Here is a 19,020-nt window from a genome sequence, read left to right on the forward strand (position 1 = left end):
ATATCGTTATTTTTAAATTCAAAATGAAATTAGCACTTAAATCTTTTTCAGTCACAGTACGTGTTAGACACTTCAAAAATTTCAAGAAAAAAAAAAAAAATTAAAAATTATCTGTGAAAGTCCTTTTGAAAATACCACCAAAATCTAACATCTATTTATACATAAATCCGCTATGGAAGTTGGAGGTAAGCAATTTATAGAATGGACTCTTGCATCCCGCTTATAACCTCCCTCCTTCAACAGTTACCCTAAATAATGAACTTGAGTCTCAGATTGCGGAGGCATTTTGCATCTTTGACACGCATGGCGACAAGTATATTGATACCCGCAATGTGGGCAACGTCCTACGATTCTTGGGCTGTGTGCCCACCGAGAAAGAAGTCCAGAATGTCATCAAGGCCACCGAGTCTGTCGATTATCCGGGGGAATCTGCTTTAACGAAATTTGTGCCCCACGTCTCCCTCCTGCTCATGAATCGCCAGTAAGATTCTGTTGCTAAGGGAACTGATAAGTGATAATTCAAATTTTTATCAATTATACAAAATTTATTTATTTCATTATTTTAATGCACTTATCAGTATTTTCCTAAAGATCGTTAATTTCAGTTTAAAGATGGGAAATACGAAAGAAACGGCTTGCATACTCTTTAACATTATTAATAACTTTTTTTCACAGAATGGAACCAGCCACTACAGAAAAGCTTCTAGAGGCATTTGAGACATTCGACCCAGAAAACAAGAAGTACTTGACAATGGAGTATTTCGGCAAACTGATGTCGGAGGAAGGCGAACCATTCACCACAGAAGAAATGGAGGCAATGTGGCCAGTTGCCATTGATCCCATTACTGGAAATATTCCTTTCACCTTTTACATAAACCAACTGAAGGTAAGGCAATACCTCTTCCACGTTTATGTAATTACAATTTTAATTTCTCTTTAAACCCTTCAGCACAAGCCCAAAATCTATGACATCGCCGAGGTGGTTAAAGAGGAATTGGCCCAGGCAGAAAGAGAAAAGGGAAAGAAACCCCAACAAACTCTGTTATAGCTACGGAGTGAAGACAATTCATTTAGAAATCAAAATCTCAAGAACGCTAATAAATTTTTTACAAATTTTACATTAAAAATATTTGCAAGCATTTATGGTTATAGTTTAATTCAAATAAATTTTGCAACACTTGTCCTTTATTTAACTTTCTTTCTTTTTCTTTTCGAAAATATGTTGCATAAATATTTAAAAATCCACCGTTCCACTTTCTCAACTGAACGGTCACACTGACATGCGCAGTAGGCCTTCAAACTTAGCGGTGGACCCATCGGTGTTAAGAATTATTTGAAATTAAAAAAACGATAGTTTAAAAAATTTAAATCCCTAATTTATTCACGACAATTGGTGTATATATATGCTTTGTTTTATTTGAAGATATGATAAGCAAATTATTAAGTAAACATCCTTTTGCGTATTAATAACAAGTTAGATAATAGCATACGAACGATGGCTATCGATGTTCTTAAATTAGCCGACCTGTTATCGATAGTGCCATCGCTGTTTTTCCAGCACCTCCTTCCACCACCGAAAACCCACGTCAGCTTTTCACAAACCATTCAGAAAAGAACACGTCAGCAGAAAGGAAAACCAGTCGGTCGATATTACAAAGGTGGATGAGGAAATTGCGTGAGACAGAGCCAGAAAACACCGAATCGGAGGCGATGAAGAGGTTGAAACCATCAGAGCGTCCGAGAAGCGCAGTCGAAGTCCACAAGACGATCTAAGTTGAACAACACTTAGCGGAAGTTCACATAAAGGATGCAAATCTAAGTGGAAAAGCGCTTTCCACAGTTGCCCCAGCACACAGCAGTTTATTATTTCGCCCCAATCAGTTAGCAATGGCACCCACAGCAAATGCAGTGCTGATAGCCGTGCCGCGGACAGCAATCACATCGAATAATCTGCCCAAACTGCGCCCCGCCCCCCTCACAGCGGCCCTGCTCAAGGCGGCGGCCACGCCCTCCGCCTCGCCCACACCCTCGAGCTCGGGCTACGCGTCCTCGTCGAACATGGATGACGACAACCTCGCTTCATCACAGCCCAAGGCCAAGAAGCGTCGCCTGGACCACCTTACCTGGGAGGAGAAAGTGCAGAGAAAGTAAGTAGAAAATTCTCAAGGGACTATAGTCCTTACTAATTCCACTTACCCCTACAGGAAACTAAAGAACCGAGTAGCCGCCCAAACATCGCGCGACCGCAAGAAGGCGCGCATGGAGGAGATGGACTACGAGATCAAGGAACTCAATGACAAAACGGAAATACTACAAAACAAATGCGACAGCCTACAGGCCATCAACGAGTCTCTGCTGGCCAAGAACCACAAGCTGGACTCGGAGCTGGAGCTCCTGCGCCAGGAACTCGCAGAACTTAAACAACAGCAACAGCAATTTAACACCAGAAGCATCAGCCAATCCAACGCCAGCGCAGGCGCTGAGGGCTGTGCGTCCACCAACCTTGGATCTGCAGCATCCAAAGCTGACCCTCTGCCGCAGGGTATACAACAGGTGGACACACAGTCGTCAGCGCGTCTGCTGGCGGATCAGCTGAAGAGCAGCCGGAGCATGGCCTCTCTCTGGAAGGTTGTGGCCCTCTGCCTACTCTACAAGACATGCTTGGCGACGACGAAGAGTTCGACGTCAAGCGCCTCGAGGAGTTGGCCGAAAGTCTGCTCGCAGATATCACAGCAGACCTGGAGACAGGCGCTGAAGAGGGCGGCCCAGCTGCTGCCCAAGATGCAGGCGACGCAGAGCGATTGCCTGGACCAGTGGTGGGGCCCGCAGCAGAGTGCCTGGAATCCGGCGGGCATAGAGCTGATGGCTTGAAGCAGGACCCGGAGCAAGAGCACAAAATCAGCCTGAATGTGCAGATGTTGGATATGGATGGAAACCCACAGCTAGAAGCAACATCGTCAGCCTCGACGACAGCCACAATCACAGCGACAGCGGCCGCCTCCTTTCTACAGGCCACTCCGGACACAGTGTACGGAACGTACGATGCCAAGACGAACTCGATCACCATCGTGATGGACGGCGATGCGGTGCCGGTGAATGAGGCCGTTGAGGAGATCTACTGTGACGGCGTCACCGCTGGCGACGATTCCACGGACGTGATCATGAAGTGTCCGCCGCCAGCGACGTCGCCGTCGCAGGTCTACCTCAACATGGTGAACGCCACCGACGATTCGGACGACGAGAGCAATTTCGATCACATCAATCCGTTTCTCCGTCCGCGCGTCAAGGCGATATCCCCGCTGGCCAAATCACCCGCATTGTCCCTCCACTCGGCCACCTCGGACCACGGGTACGAGTCCATACTGGGCTCACCCATGTCGGTGTTGACTCTGCCCACCGAAGAGGAGGATTTCCCCTGGGAGAGCAACTTCGAGGAACTGTTTCCCAGTTTGATCTAGGTTGGATTCACAACGCATTTCTGTCTCTCTGTTCTACTGTTAAGTTTGGCTGGCCGCCGTATGTTTAAGTTTGTTAGTTGATAGGCTGTACAGAAATTCGTAATCGATGGCTTTATATATGATATTGTTTTAGAGGCGCTAAGTTTAGCTGTAGGTTTCCATTTATGTTTAACAATCTCTAACCACATAGGCTTATGTTAACTTATATTGTGCTCAAAGAATTTGCGAAAACATTCGAAAAAAAAAATAATATATTCAAAATACAAACCAAACCAAACCACAACAAATACTTCTTTTATTTTAATTTATTCCAAGTGAGCGCAGAACTATGAACTGCGTGTGATAAAATTGCTAGTCACGCCATTGGCCCTTGCTTTCGAATCACGCCATATTTTCTGACGTAATTTCTGCGTAGACATTGCGACGGATTAAAGTGTAAACATATATGATTCATTTCTTTTTAATTACGTTTTGTATATAGGAGATTACGCTTCATTGAAGTATTTACTTTTAAATTTTATTTTGAAATAAATGGCCTATTCTTAGTTTGAAATATCATCACTCCGGCTTTTAAATTAACTTATTTTTATTTTATGACGTAAAAAATCAAACCTTCCCCTTTGAAAGTTAATTGGTTTAAAGTGAACTAATATTTAATTAAAGCCTTTTTGTTAAAATGTTTCTTTATGCCCAGCAAATATAAACTATACATTTTTTAAAACGGCAAAAAGTTGCGTATAAAAAGTTTAAGTTTAAGCTTTAAAGAAAAAATAATTTGAAAGTTTACTTTACCACGTTAAGCTAATTTCAAATTTTCGACGAAAAAAAAATAATATGTTGAATAAAAATGTTATAGGAAAACCAAAGTGTTATGTGAGCCACCCTAACGAGCAGACAAACAGATGTCGAACTAGTTCCGACACAATTATTGTTTATAAAATTGAACTAGTTCTGGCAGAGCTGGTCACAACATCACAACTACCTGCATAAATTGCAAAAAAACACGCAATTTTAAGTAAAAAAAGACTCCAAGAAGGAGCAAAAATGGACGGAACCAGCCATTGAGGGCCCAGATGCAGTCATGGAATCGACCGAATCAATGCCAATCGCCTCCCAATCTCTGGACTCGGCGGCCATAGAACAGTTCGAGGATGAGAAACCAGCCAAGGGAAAGAAGAAACCCAAAAATCCGAAGGGTCGCCACTCGGAGTCCGCCGTGGGATCTGAGCTCAAGAAGCTGGGACAGCGCCGGATCAATGTGGCCGGAGCTCCGAAAATGCCACTCAATGGCTACGTTCGGTTCATGAACGACCGGCGCGAGGAGCTACGTCGGGAGCAGCCACAACGAACGGCACTGGAGCACACCAGGATCATCGGCGAGGAGTGGCACCAGCTGCCGGAGGAGCGCAAGGTACCCTACATGGAGGCCGCCGCCAAGGACAAGGCCATGTAAGATCCCAGCCGTTCGATATCCAACTGACAGGCTGGGACTCTAGTACTTATTTCCATATTTTTGTAGATACCAGGAGCAGCTGCAAATGTTTCTGCAGGAACACCCCGAAATTGTGACCAAGGAGCTGGCCAAGGCCAAGAAGGTCACCAAATTGGAGAGTTCGTCAAAGGAGAAGACACCGAAGGCTGAAACCAGCTCGGCCAAGGCCAAGAAACCCAAGGCGAAGCAGGTAAAGCGACAGAGCGAGGATCCGGACGACGTCCCGCTGGCCAAGGTGAAGCGTGCCCAGACACCACCTACTCTGAAGCACCACCACCAGCACCACCACAACAACCGCCAGCAGTTCAGCCCGCTCCAATCAATGTGGCGCCGCCGGCTCCACGACCCCTTCAGCCCGGCGAGATACCCATATACACCAACGAGTTCATCGAGCACAACCGCAGCACAGAGAACGAGCTGAGGACGCTGCGCAAGGCCAAGACCGATTTGGAGCAGCAGAACGCGGTGCTGGAACAGCACGTGGACAACACGAAGGCCGGCTACGCCAAGGTGATGGGCGAGGTGACCGAGCTGATGGATGAGAACCGACGCCTGGAGACCTACGTACGCGGCCTGCGTCAGAAACTTGTGGCCGCCCTCGGTGGAATCTCTCTGCCGCCTCTGGAACCGAGTGGTCCCAGTGTGGGCAACATTGACAAGTACATACGCCACTTGGCCGGGCTCGTTGGTCAGCCGAACAACGTCACTTTGCTCAAGGCTCGGGAAGCCCTTCGCAAGCTGGACACCAGTAGCCTGCTAAAGCCCTAAAGTGACCCCATTATAGACTCCACAGTATTTATATAAAGCCTAGTTTTAAGAGCGCTGACATCATTACATTTACTTATCGATATTTGCCTATTTTAAGATACCTATCCCAGGAAAATCATTTATTTTCCAATATAAATATTAGCTTTCTCTGATTTACGCAAGGGCGTTTTTATTAATATGTTTTCACCATTTAAAAAACACTGAAATTTTGCTATTTATTTTTGAGTTGGGAAATAACTACATCTTTCGTGCCCTTACGACCTTCAGTGGTGCTCCACAAACAAAGCGCGAAAAAGATGAGATTTTGAAAAAAATGACGGCTTAACTCTTTGCCGACTACGGAAATACTGTTTCAGCACAAGCCATTCGCCGTACTATACCAATTTGTGGACTATATTAAGCTTGAAAATGATTCGTCTGTTCATAGAACTTTAAATCTAAAAATTTTTCGTATTACAAATGTTATTTTTTAAAACCTCAAGTTTTATCAAAATCGGACGATAGCTACCAAGGTAGATCTTTTAAGAATCTTTCGAATTAGTAGCTGTGTAGAATTTATAAAAACCAGGGTTTTAAGAGCACTAACATCCGCACGTGTATTTGCCAACATCTGCGTATTTTAAGGTAATAAGCCGAAAAGAATCATGTGTTCGTCGTGTCGTGTTGTTTATAGTTTATAGTAGTAGTTGGTCAGTTTTCCTTGGGTGAGTCATTTGCAAGATTGGAGTGGTTTTTGAAGCTGCGATAGCGGAACCCAGCCCTCGGTTCGCCATCGCCTCCATCCAACGAGCTCTCCAGCCTGGTGGTCGGCATCCTTGTGCGGCGGAACCAAAAGTTGCGCAAAATATAGTAGCAGCCCAGCAGCATTGGAATCACCATAATCGGGTGGCAGACCAAGCCCAGTATGAACAGAAATGTGGACATCATCAGGTTGATCACGGCCTCTGTGGATGCGGTGGTTGCTTTTTAATGACGACACAACAACACAACATGGTTGAGAGCTATCCACTTACGTTCAATGTGCCAAACAGTGGCCACTGTTGTGTAGACTGCATTCGAGATGGCTTCCAGCGCACCATAAATTATGTTGATCACCATTTTGGTATTGATTTGCTGGGATTTCCTGAGCGAGAAGTATAGATAGCCCTGTCAAAATGGGACTAGTGAAACAAGCCGGACGCCTGGGAAAAGCCAAAAGTTACAACTCAATCAAGGGCTGCTAGGAACGAAGGATATAAATCAATGCAACCGGAAAGTAAAATTAAACAAAATTATATGTACTTGCTTCTTGCAGCGAAAGGTTATTTTATTATTAAACAAAATAGTCGACGTTTCACTTCTCGTAAATAAACCAAAGCATTTCTTTTAGTTTCAGTTTTCGATTTTTTTTCTCTTTCTTAGGAACAGCAGAACTAAACAAAAATAAATTAAAACTTAAAAGAAAATCGTTTTTCGTTTGATGTTTGTGTTTCAAAAATGATAAGTTCTAAATAATAGCATACATTTAAGGTTTTATAACAAAAATAATTTAATGAGATAATAAATCAAGGGCGCAGACTTCAAAAATATTCCATTCAATCAGGGGGCAGAGGTCGAGCAGGACACGTTTGCGTCCGCCATCTCCCCAAGATCAAAGGCCATCACTTAGGTTGGTCCAACTCTCTCACAGCGTTTGGTAAAAATGAAAAAAAAAAACATTGTACAAAGGATTGCGAATAGTTCCTTGGCTTTCTTCATCAATTAAAAATACGAATCGCCATTTTCATTTTGTTATTATTTTTAGAAATTTGTGTTCTGTTCTTATTGTTTTCAAATGTGATTCGAGTTCTCAAATCATCTTGTTAAAGTAATCGTTTACTTTTCGTGTTAAAGGGAGATACTGAATGTGTGTGTATAGGGTGTGTTTGGTGTATTGGCGGGGCAGCCGATTCAAAAGAGTGTGTGTTGAATGAGCTGAATATTTTCAATCGGAGTGAGTCATTAAGGCCTTCAAGAACAATTTCAATTGGAATGCCAAATTCAATGAGGAAACTGGTTTTTTTTTTTTTGGAGATTTTGAAAACGTAAGACGGGGAAATGTTCAGCAATATTGAGCTGCATTCATCAGTGCTGCCTGCGCGCTTCTGTGGCGGTGTTTTAATTGTAAAGGAAACTGCTTATTCATATTACGGACATTCAGATATTGTATGCAAACTTCTTGGATTCGGCACCGCTTATCGGACTGCACATCGTTTGCTGTGGCGACGGTTGCTTGCGTTTGTTTTCCCTAGTTCATATAAAGTATAATAATCTCAAACTTGTCGTCGCAGATGCAGGTGCGAGGACGATGACGACGACGACGTCAAGGACTGCTGCTGCTGCTGCTGCTGATGCTGCTGTTGGCGTCAGGCATCCGCCCCATTGGGGTTCATGCCCACCGGCGACACCACCATCATGTTTCCCGTCTTGGGCGTGTACACACTAGCATTGGGATCCAGCGTTGAGCCGCCATTTCCGTTGGCGGCAGCGGCATTGGCCGCAGCAACCTGCAAGGCAGCAGCCACGCTGACTGGCACCATTTGTTGCTGGGAGACGGGACCATTGCCACCCTGCTGCTGCTGCTGATGCTGCTGGTGTTGCTGATGCTGCTGATGTTGCTGGTGCTGCTGATGCTGCTGATGTTGCTGGTGCTGCTGCTGATGTTGTTGCTGATGCTGTTGATGCTGCTGCTGCTGCTGCTGATGCTGCTGGTGTTGCTGATGCTGCTGATGTTGTTGATGCTGTTGATGCTGTTGATGCTGCTGGTGCTGCTGATGTTGCTGGTACTCCTGCGCGGCACTCAAACTGAGCATGGGCGAGGACGGTCCGGGACCCGACTGCAGTGGCGGCGTGTCGTTCATGCGCAGAATGCTGCTCGCCGGTCCGTGTGGGCCTGTGTTCATGCACAAGTTGTCTGGCATCACGGCCAGCAGTTGGGCAATCTTTGCCTTGAGATCAATGACCTCATCCTCCTTGGAGCGACGATGGTCTAGGCGAGTAATAACATTTATTAGCACTTAACTTGGGGTTCTGCTTCAAACCAAAAGTCGATACTCACTGTCAGATATTTCAATCTGGCGCTTGGCAGCGCCCAGAGCCGAGAACAAGTCCAGCTTGACTCTCGTCTCTGCGGATAGATTCTTCTCCAGCGTTGCGTTCTTGTCCTGCAGGGCAGCAAGGGCGTTTAATAGCATCTCGGGGTCAGGCTGCGAAGACTCGCGATTCCGAAGTTTCGCTTCCAGCATGCGGTACTGTAAAGAGTAAATATAATTGTTTAAGATTTAGATTCAAGGTTAGATAACAAATTAAACAACATTAGTTACACCCTTTCTAACTATTAAAAGCTGAAATAAATATGTATAATTAAAACGTCACCTCTTGTTCCAATTTTCGTCCATGTTCGACGGCCAGTTGCTTGCCCTCCTCCGTCTGCTTGAGGTCGCCACGCAGTCGTTTCTGCTCCTCATCCATCTGCTGGCGCCGCTGCTTGCACTGGGAGCTGCACTCGGGCCGAGCCGCCTTCTCCTCTGCCACCTTTCGAGCCTTCTTCTCGTTGGACAGCTGAGAGTCGAGGGATTGCTTCTGACGGCGCTCCTCGTTCAGGCGTCGCTCCACAGTCTGCAGATTGAGCATGTCGGCGTGCCGCGCGTTGTTCAGCTCCTGGATGCGCTTCTCCAGATCGTCGCACTCCTTCTGCTTGGCCTGCAGCGTTGATTTGCTGGTGAGATTTACGTCCAGCTTCTGTCGCAGTTCGTTTTCGATTTGCTTCATGTGGCTAATCTCAGCGCGGTATTTCTTAACATCAGCCTCCAGTTTGAGGCAGGTTTCGCAGATCTTGGAGACCACCTTGCTGGCCAAGTGCGCGATGGCATTGCTGGATGTGGAGCTGGCCGTTGATGATACCGAACTGGCGTCGTTATTGTTGTTGTTGGCCGTGTTCTCCTTGTCCTTTTCCTTTTGTTGCTGAGCCAGCTGCTGCTGATGGCTGTGATTGTCCTTTGCTGCGGCGTTATCCTTTTTGCCGCGATTACGTCGACCTGATAAGTGAGTGCATAATTAATTAGTCATATAGCCCTTTAAATAATACTCTCGCTCTATATATGTACTTACCCTTGGGCGCCTTTTCAGCAGGTGGGGCTGGCTCCACACTGGCCGTTTCCTCGATTTCAACGTGACTAGCATTTCCATTGGGAACAGTGTTGCTACCCTTTTTGTCTGCAAATGTTTATAGAGAAATGTTATTCTAAAATTCATATTAAAGTACTTTTTATCGTTAAAGCTCAGCCTTTGTACCCCTTTTAAGCGTATGTCAAAAGTGTGTAATAAAGTTGTATGTGAAAGTGTTAAAAAGGTTGAAGGAACTCTATAAACAATAAACTTAAAGTTATTTTATTTTTCTAAAATGTTAGAAATTTAACAAATCAAAGAATGGAAAATATTTTTATTATTTTGTGAATTTGTATGGTATTTTTTACACCCTTGCTGAGTATATTAATAAAGAAGAAAACTTTAAAATTGAAGTTTTAAAAAACGTAATAAACTATTTTTAAGCGTTATAATATCGCTTCAGTTCAGTTTTTTGCAGCAATCGTAAAACAGAGAATTGGATACGTATGTCAATACTTTATAAAATTGTGGATGTCTTCTTTAAAAGCAAATGCCAATTTCACAAAAATGTCGAAACAAAATTGAAAAATATTTCTGTTTAGATAAATGATGAAACTTTGGAATCTCAATCTAACCGAACAATTTAACTATGTCGAGCAATAAACACAATCGATAAGATTAATGCCTATCTGGCTGGGCTCTTGAAGGTAATCAAATCATTGGTTCCCAACAAGCACTCACCATGCTTTTCCTTGCCCCCCTGCTGCTGTTGTTGTGGATAGTTGGTGCTACTATCCCAGTCTGACTTCTCCTTATCCTTATCCTTATCCTTACTATTACTTGATGTAGCTGTTGCTGTTGTGGTTGCTGTGGCAGCGCCGCTATCGACCTGGTGATAGTTGTTGCTGCTATTTTTACCCCCGTGTCGCGTTCCATTGTTGTGCTCGTTATCAGCAGCGTCACCCTTGTTGCGGTGCTTATCCTTGTCTAAGCTGCGTCGGTGGTTCCTTGAACCACCAGCGTGACCATTGGAGGTTGCTGAAAGAGTATATTAATAGATCGTTAAGTGCATGTCTATTTATACATGTCGACGCGCAACATAATTGTGTTTTATTGATTTCGTGATGGAATGGGGTAGGGGGGCGTATTAGTTGTTCGAACCGCCTGCTGACTCGAATCGGAATTGGATTTGCATTGCAGCAGGACCATAATGATATGAAGGTTTCGATTTTGAAGGGCTGACAACTGCCGACTGTGGTGGTTGCTGTGGGTTAGACATCGCGAGGAAGCGAGGAAGACTCGCTGGCGGTTACTATATATTGATGGATTCGTGGGTTACATGCGCATACAGAAACATACAAATGTGTCTGGTACAAATTAGTGGGTTCTTTGTTGCTGTTGTGAAGGGCAGCAAAAAGGCAGCTGAAGACATTATTACCACCACAACAACCGTCAGCATCGGCACCCTCGGAAGTGGAGGAGGAAGAACGGGCAGAAGAAGTGGCCGGGGATGCTGGCGGCCCCGAACGATGTTGCTGCTGCTGCTGCATCGCCAGACTTGCGGCCAAAGCAGAGAGAGCTGAGACGGGAGTGGAAGAAGTGGTTGCTGCACCTGTTGTGGCCGTGGACGACGCTGCCGACGCCGAAGACTGTTTGCCCGTCGCCGCCATCGCCGACGACGACGTTGAGGAGCCCGCGGAGTTGGGTGCCGACGAAGCAGCTGACGCGGCTCCCGTTGCTGAAGCCGCTGCTGATGACGACGATGAGGCCGCCGTTGTGCCGTCGCTCGCTCCGTGGTCCTTGCCGCCGCTGCCACCGCCGTTGCCATTGTGGTTGCTGCCGCTGTTGCCACTGTTGCTGTTGCTATGATGGTGGTGATGGTGATGATTACTATTGCTCGAGCTGTTGCTGCTGCTGGCGCCGGCGCCGCCGCTGTGATGATGCTCATGATGGTTTTGTGCTTGCGTGGCAGTGGCCAAAATGCCGTTCGCCGCCGTTGCCCCGGATGTTGAGACCAGGGCCGATGTGGTGGCAGACCCGTTGGCCACCACGACGGAGCTGGATGTGGCTGTCGCCCCCGCAGCCGCCTCCTCGGCCGCCTCTTCCGCGGGAAGGGCCTGCTGCAGGAGCTGCATGTAGAACTCGTTGTCCTTGGCCACCTCGCGCTGCTTGCGCTGGCGCATGCGGTAGCCCACGTAGCTTTTAAAGCCGAATCCGAGCGTGACAACCGGATAGCCAATGCTGCGAGCGGAAAGGGTGAACAGTTAAAGGGGAGGTTAACTCCACCACCTGGTACTGGTTATCAGGCTCATGCTCACCAATGCGCTGCAAACGGCCGGCAGAGATCCAAGTGCGGCATGTGGCGACTGTCCTTCCATCGTATGCCCACCTCCAGGTAGACAAATAACATCCAGAGTATTATGGTCGGCAAACAGATCCCCTTATCTGCAAGAAAACGGGTGAGCTAGTTAGCAGATGCCCAAACACTCCGCACTGGATGACGCACCTGTGTGCCAGACGTACTGCACCCAGACATATGTGCTGGCCGCGAAGAGCAGCCAATGAACGGGTATGAAGAACAAACAGACCAGATCCGACGTTATCGCTATACACACGAACAGCACGGAGAATGCCTGCAAATTAAATTGGCCCCTATAGTGTTTCACTCGCTCCGAAGGTGTCACCGACCGTCCCACTTACCAGTCCCTTGTACTTAAAGGAATCGTGCACGGAGCGGAGGAGCAGCCAGAATGGCCACAAGAACTCAAACCGGAACATAAACATGAAGTCAGCCACCATCACGATGGCCCAAAGGATCAGAAACTTCATGTACAGAACTGTTGTGCTGCAATCAAACGAAAAGGATGGGGAATTGAGAGTTGCTTATCTGATATCAATGTTTGTTTTGATATATTTTATATACGTATTCCTGCAGAGCATATATCAACTTTTCTTAAAAGCCTGTAAACAATTAACTTACTGATTGTTTGAACTATCAACATCTACTTACATACAAGTAAAAAAGACCCATTCGTCTGATTTTTAAAAGCAATGTCTCCAAAAAGAACACATTCCTTACTATATAAGGGAACACATTCCTTACTATATGAAACAGAAAAACTAGACTGAACAAAGATTCCTATATAAGGCATCTTTTTGTTTGATTGCTGTGACATATTTTTGGAGCTTAAATATAGATTAGCAGAAAGCCGAAAATATCTTTCTAAATTCAAGATAACTTCAAAGTAAATTCTTCTTCTTGTTGCGTTATTTAATTTATTTAATTATATGTCTACGATGACAGGATAATTTTTAAACAACGGACAACTGCTCTTCATTTAGCAGTTTTGTCCCATTAAGAAATCAAAACAACTAAGGGACAGCATTAATTCCTTGATTCCACACATCAATTAGGCATTAGAATATGTTTAATAAGATTAGCGACATCAAGATTAGAAAATCTGACCAAACAGAAGCGCGAAGAGGCAGGCTGGTGAAATGCCAAAAACGAGTAGCGTCCAAATAAATACATGCATAACATCATAAAACAACAGCAATAAGGCGCAATCAAAAAGTAAACAAACGTATAAATAATAAGATGGCAAGAGGAGGGGAGAACGAGTTCCGCCACATGAGCACACTACACTCTCGGAATTTCGTGGTTGTTCTTCTCTTGCGCCTCAGGAAATCTGATAATCATCGAGTTGACTTTGGGGGCCAGTTCACCAGTTTGCCAGTTCGCATGCCAATAAATCGAAAAGTATCTTTATTACCTCAATTAAGAACTGGCTCGATTATTTGATTAATTAAATTATTTGATTAATTGCCTGCGACAAAAATCTCACCGATTTACTAAACATTACAATTCTGACTCTGAATAATAAGGCCGAATTTTTTTTTATTTATTTCTTTCGTAACTGAAAAATAACAAAAGTTATAGTGCATGACGGAAGACATTTTTGCATTACAAAACAACGAAAAGTTTTATAAACTGAGCTGTTAAAAATCTGATTAAATTGAGAGAGTCTTGAATTCTTAGGTTCTAAATAGTTTTTTGTATTCCTTTATTTATTCAGTTAGGCACCTTTAAGGTTTTTTTATTCGTTAAGTTAGGCGGTATTTGAGTTGAAACCTTTGCAATCTTTTTCATTAATGGGCAGGCGGATAACCCCGCTGATCGGACGACTGACTATATCAATATAGTGGGCATAAAAAATAACTATTGATTTTAGACGTATATGGTTTTTATTTGATTGGAAAGAATTGATATTTTTTTAAATACAGAATCGTGTTGGCGTAGCTACCTTTAGCAACAACAGACGCTCTAACCATACTGTTTCAGTAACAAGCAGAATAAACTCGAATTGAGTAGTCTACTTAACTCAAAACCTTTGAATAAGTTCCCTAGGCAGTCTTATCTTGAGAGTTGCGTTTTATAATAATAATCATAATCACTCACCTGCCGTACATTCCCTCTGTGATTTTGTTGCGCTTAATCGGCCGCCGAAGTTTGCCACAATCCGCGTTGCGTCGCTTCATCTTGGATGCGCGGCGTGTGTCCCCCTCCGCAACGATTCGATATTTGATAGCCCTCGCTCGTTATACCCTTAAATTAGTTTGCTTCCCTCCCTTTGTTGTCCTATCAACTTATGAATTGTACGGATCGAACGGATTGAATTTTCGCTCTACTTTTATTTTCACTTGATAATCAGATGCTGCTGGGGCTCCTGATAATTCCGGAGGCGATGTCGGCGTGGTTTCGCTTGCTTGTGCTTGGGCCTCTGCTGCCGGCGCGACGGCATCTCATTTACATCTGATGCGTTTGGAAAATGTTTTTCGCCTCCTGCTGAGCCGGCTTTTTTTCGATTTTCACACTGCAAACAGATGACACAAGAAAATGGGGATGAGAGTTTAAAGAGATGCCAAACAACGAGAGCCAATGCGAGAAAACGTGAGAAAATGTGAGAAAACGCGCCCGAATTGCTTTGGCATTGAATTCTCGGCTGAGATTGACCAAATGTCAACTACTCCTATTTAAAATCATCAGCAACTTATAATATGTATGTACAAAACAAAAATGTATTTTTAGGCCTGCTATTCTTCTGTTGATTGCACATTCGCTTTGTTAAGCATTGGTCGCGTAATTAATTGTGCGGGCGTTTGAAGTTCAATATTTGAAAGCTAGACGTAACCAATGGACTAATTGTCTTTCTATATTAAATAAACAATTTCAAATTTTGCCATTTGTACGTCACCTCAGAAACATTCATGTAGTTTGGGAATATTATTTATTCTAATTTCTTTATGGTTTTCTCTAGTTTTAGATTTATAACTTCTTTTACGAAAAAATGTGAGCTGTTGTGAAATTAAATTGTTTACCCCCAAGGGAAGTTGGCTTCTAATTTGATACTCATGAGTCATTCGTTTGCATAATCTTGACATTTATCATATACTAAACTTACATAACAATTAATAATATGGTTTTATTTAACTATCGTTTATTAATATACCATAATTCACATAGTCCCTAGCTGTATTATGAGCGATTTAGATATTGTATAATAACGACATGTATATTTTCATAGCAAATTTCACAGCGTTGGAACAATCTGTACAATCTTTGAACTCTCAGTAATCTCTAAATATTAAATTGCTTATGTATGGAGATATGCACGAACTTCTGACAGATTCAAAAAGCGTTAAAAGCACACCTGTGGGCCAGAGTAAATAATTTCGTGTGGAGTTGTGTGTATTCAGATACGTGCCACTAAAGCGTTGTGCAAGTTTTTGGTGATTGGTAGAATTTAAAGACCCTGACAATACTTAAGTCTAGCAAAATCTAGATATTAGTAAAAAATATCCAAGCATATAAAGTGTAGTATATGAAAACCGTGCCATGATCAAATTTTGGTTATTAATCGAAGAAATCGTTTTTCTTATTGCAAACCAGCTAATCGTTTTGTTGCTTCGCAACAGAATGGAAATTTAACCACTCTTAAGTAGATTAACCAATTGAATGCCAAATGATTGCCAAATGAATCGATAAAAAATCAAAACTGGCGATAAATTCGGGAAAGAACTTGAAAATTACAAGTGCAGACGGAAAACACGCACACTCATCCGTGTAAACAAACAAATCAATGCAATGAACAGTTTGTGGAGTGTGGGAATGACGGGAGGTAATGGGAATCCGGGAAAAGGAAATCGGGAATACATACATACATTGTACATACATATATGTAATTGTGCACTCTTCTCAACATGTGGATGTGGATGCTGCCCGGTAAATTTGGTGGAACGTGAAATCCTCGCACACACGCTCTGTTGCGCCAATACAAGAGTTGATGTGGATATGGATGTGAGATATATGGCTATGGATATGGAACGGACTGCAAATGCGACTGCGCCAACTCAATCGGAAGCGGAACTATGCAGATTTCAAGGAAGCAGAGCAGAATCACTGGCCAGGCATCCTTGTGTGTATGTATACGGGTGAAAAGGTTTATAAATAGCATCCAAAAGTGGAGCGCATCCATGGCATGGCCACATGGCAGAAACAGCAATTGCGGAAGCTCCGCTCACCGATGACGTCTGGCGCTGTTGCTGTTGCTCGATTGCCATGTTCCTGTTTTAGAGCCCGTTTCTCGTCCTGTGATGTGGATGGACCACAAATGGACACCTGAATGCGAAATGGACTTGCCTTTCGGACGACTGTTTGCTTCGTATCCGCCATTTTGTAAGGCCTGTCTGCATCGAGGCAAATAAATAATTACCAAAAGGGTTGACTCCAATTGGGCCCAAGCAAGTATGCCTTGTTACGATATCAATATTTTACAAATCCTAAAGTTACCAATAGCAATAGTAAAAAAACATAAACTTTTGAAAATGATTCAAGTTATACTTAAGATGGAAATACGATATTGGAACTTAAAACAAATTTGTTTAGGCAAAACTGTCTCACATTTAAAACACTTAAAATATTTGCTTTAACAAAATATCCACTTTTCAAAGTCGGAATCGTTTCTTGAAATCTGTATTTAATGTATGTATACGTTACTTCTGGCTTTCAATTAAAAAAAAAAGCTTCTGTGAATAGGTTATTTATAAATAAAAAAATAACTTGGATTAATGATGTAACTTTCAATAAATGTTTATTTGCAGTGGCTCCATTATTTCTTATTGGCCGAAAAATTTTTTTAACACATTCAAAAAGCCTATTAGTAATTAATCCGGATTTTTTTAAAGCATGTAAAATAAAGCTCAGTAAGACCGGATTGTTTTTTTTTTTTTCAAATAGATAAATAGTGCATAGAAAATACATGTGTCACATTTTTTACTCAATTGAACCCATTACCGGACTAATTTTTTGGCTCGTTTTTGGCTTTACCAAATAAACAAATTCCTTTGGTGGTTGTAATTAAAACAAGAACTTGTGAAAAGTATATAATATGACAATATAAATACCACACAATTTGCCAATTTGCGGCCGGAAGGTGCCCAAAATGTGAAGTTATGAATTCCACATACCGAGATATTTTAATTATTTTTTCTGTTATAAGCATAGGAAAATAACGGACAGATATGTCTAGTTATCAGGAATATGTGAAAACCGATTTAATCGAAAATATATGTAACATTAAAATGACCCACAGTTTTGGCGGCGTATAGTCAACGGCTCATAAAGTGCACTGATTTTGTTCTCCCCCTCTTTTCATCTCTCTCTTTTGTTTCACACATTCCCAATTGCATTTCGTTGGCCAAAACGAGATCGCACTGACACACTCCCACGCACTCACACACACACATACAAAACTCACAGATGTGCGCCCATCGCTTTTAGAAGAGCCACAAAGTAAAAACAAAAACAAAACAAGAAAACAACAACGTCAGGGCGACAAGATTGGACGCGCCACAAAAGGCTAAAGAACTTTGATAAAATGCGGTAATTTGGTGGCCGCTTTTTGCATAACTTTCGAGAATTTTGCGATAACGGGCGCTCCACATTTTCTGCGCCTTGGGTTTAATCGGTGAGGCAGCGTGTAATCAGAAAAAGGGTAGCGAATTGGTAATAAATAAAACAAACACAAAATAACGAAACCCCATTGAAGCCGGTTGTCTTGATCACCTTCGTTTTTCCGAAAATAGCTAGAATAAAACAAAACATCTTTTGTGTGTGTGTATGGGTATGCATGTTTGTGCAGGCAGAGAGCAACAAAAACAACAGACAAGGCGCGGGGGTGAAAAGTTGAATGAGCGCGGGGGTCGGTGGGAACGAGCTTTCAAACAGCATCCACAATTCAGTCAGGAAGCATCCTTTTATCGCTCTCTTCTCTGTCAGGAAGCATCCTTTTGGCGTTCTCGTTTTCTCTGCCAACGTTGACTGCGGTTACGTTTGCCCCTGTATGCGTGTATGTGTGTGTGTTGGCGGCTGGCACACGTACATGGACACCTATGTATACACCTATATATTTTCACACTCCTCATCTACACGAACACAACGATATACAGCCAAAAAGCACTGCAAAATTGCACACGTTTTTTTCAGTACTTTCGGCTGGCATTTGGCCTTTTCAGCCTCCAATTTTTTCACATAATATTTCACTGATTTTTCTGCTGAACTTATTTACTTCCAGGCGGACTTTTAATACAATTTGCACATTTCCCACAACTGCGCTATGTCTGTGAGCATGTGTATGTGCCTCGGTGCCTGCGTGTTTGTGTTGGATGGATGGATTCTTTGGCACCCGAAAATTTTTCTTTACACATTGACAACTGCGTTGCTCGGATGCTTACACTCAATTAGCACTGCATTTTCTCTCCGCGTAACGATAATCGTTGTGCATAAATATCCCGGTGATCAGTATCGATTGACTTTCGTTTTGTATATTTTAACACGAAATCGAAACTCCGAACGCTTCGAAATGACGCGACCAGTGTGGTCGTGACTCGACTGCAAAAAAATACCGCCGATGAAAGTGCTAAAAAAAACCACGCGATATATATAAGTCTGTGAAAACGATACTGTTCCCAAACCATGCTATGCAACTTGGTTACAAACTTATCGGTGACTTGAACCACATAGACTAAATATGATCAATAAAATTTGTTTACATTGGCACTGCGTTGTTACGATTTGGGGTTTTGTGTAAGCAGCAAATTTTTGAAATCAACCAAAAT

The 19,020-nt window shown here is 43.2% G+C and overlaps 5 protein-coding genes across 6 annotated transcripts; 3 read left to right on the forward strand and 2 right to left on the reverse strand.

Annotated features, from left to right (window-relative positions):
* Nucleotides 1-26: 26 nt before the first annotated feature.
* Nucleotides 27-1,139, forward strand: LOC128256056 (dynein regulatory complex protein 8). The gene is made up of 4 exons (XM_052986108.1): nucleotides 27-185; nucleotides 244-481; nucleotides 676-886; nucleotides 950-1,139. The coding sequence occupies exons 1-4, from the start codon at nucleotides 173-175 to the stop codon at nucleotides 1,046-1,048; spliced, it is 561 nt and encodes a 186-aa protein (XP_052842068.1). The 5' UTR covers nucleotides 27-172; the 3' UTR covers nucleotides 1,049-1,139.
* A 430-nt stretch (nucleotides 1,140-1,569) lies between these two features.
* Nucleotides 1,570-3,745, forward strand: LOC128256112 (uncharacterized). The gene is given in 3 exon segments (XM_052986207.1): nucleotides 1,570-2,147; nucleotides 2,205-2,508; nucleotides 2,511-3,745. Coding segments are annotated over 3 exon segments (1,512 nt in total). The 5' UTR covers nucleotides 1,570-1,887; the 3' UTR covers nucleotides 3,459-3,745.
* Nucleotides 3,746-4,292: 547 nt separating this feature from the next.
* Nucleotides 4,293-5,870, forward strand: LOC128256216 (SWI/SNF-related matrix-associated actin-dependent regulator of chromatin subfamily E member 1-related). The gene is given in 4 exon segments (XM_052986448.1): nucleotides 4,293-4,362; nucleotides 4,475-4,907; nucleotides 4,978-5,206; nucleotides 5,209-5,870. Coding segments are annotated over 4 exon segments (1,242 nt in total). The 3' UTR covers nucleotides 5,719-5,870.
* A 418-nt stretch (nucleotides 5,871-6,288) lies between these two features.
* On the reverse strand, nucleotides 6,289-6,943 carry LOC128256052 (uncharacterized). Its single transcript, XM_052986102.1, has 2 exons — nucleotides 6,732-6,943; nucleotides 6,289-6,662 (listed from the first exon to the last, which is right to left on the reverse strand). Exons 1-2 carry the CDS (start codon nucleotides 6,814-6,816, stop codon nucleotides 6,409-6,411), a joined length of 339 nt encoding a protein of 112 aa, XP_052842062.1. The 5' UTR covers nucleotides 6,817-6,943; the 3' UTR covers nucleotides 6,289-6,408.
* A 622-nt stretch (nucleotides 6,944-7,565) lies between these two features.
* On the reverse strand, nucleotides 7,566-18,802 carry LOC128256051 (macoilin). Of its 2 annotated transcripts, none has more exons than XM_052986100.1 (11): nucleotides 18,637-18,802; nucleotides 14,303-14,717; nucleotides 12,544-12,688; nucleotides 12,350-12,476; nucleotides 12,162-12,288; nucleotides 11,282-12,084; nucleotides 10,585-10,881; nucleotides 9,847-9,951; nucleotides 9,112-9,773; nucleotides 8,795-8,987; nucleotides 7,566-8,725 (listed from the first exon to the last, which is right to left on the reverse strand). In XM_052986100.1, the coding sequence occupies exons 2-11, from the start codon at nucleotides 14,380-14,382 to the stop codon at nucleotides 8,103-8,105; spliced, it is 3,162 nt and encodes a 1,053-aa protein (XP_052842060.1). In that variant the 5' UTR covers nucleotides 14,383-14,717; nucleotides 18,637-18,802; the 3' UTR covers nucleotides 7,566-8,102. The 2 variants fall into 2 exon arrangements, with proteins under 2 accessions (XP_052842060.1, XP_052842061.1); XM_052986101.1 differs by having other exon boundaries at nucleotides 11,456-12,084; nucleotides 18,637-18,801.
* Between the last annotated feature and the right edge of the window lie 218 nt (nucleotides 18,803-19,020).

The sequence above is a fragment of the Drosophila gunungcola genome, assembly GCF_025200985.1.
Source record: "Drosophila gunungcola strain Sukarami chromosome 2R unlocalized genomic scaffold, Dgunungcola_SK_2 000013F, whole genome shotgun sequence".
Taxonomy (NCBI): Eukaryota; Metazoa; Arthropoda; class Insecta; order Diptera; family Drosophilidae; genus Drosophila; species Drosophila gunungcola.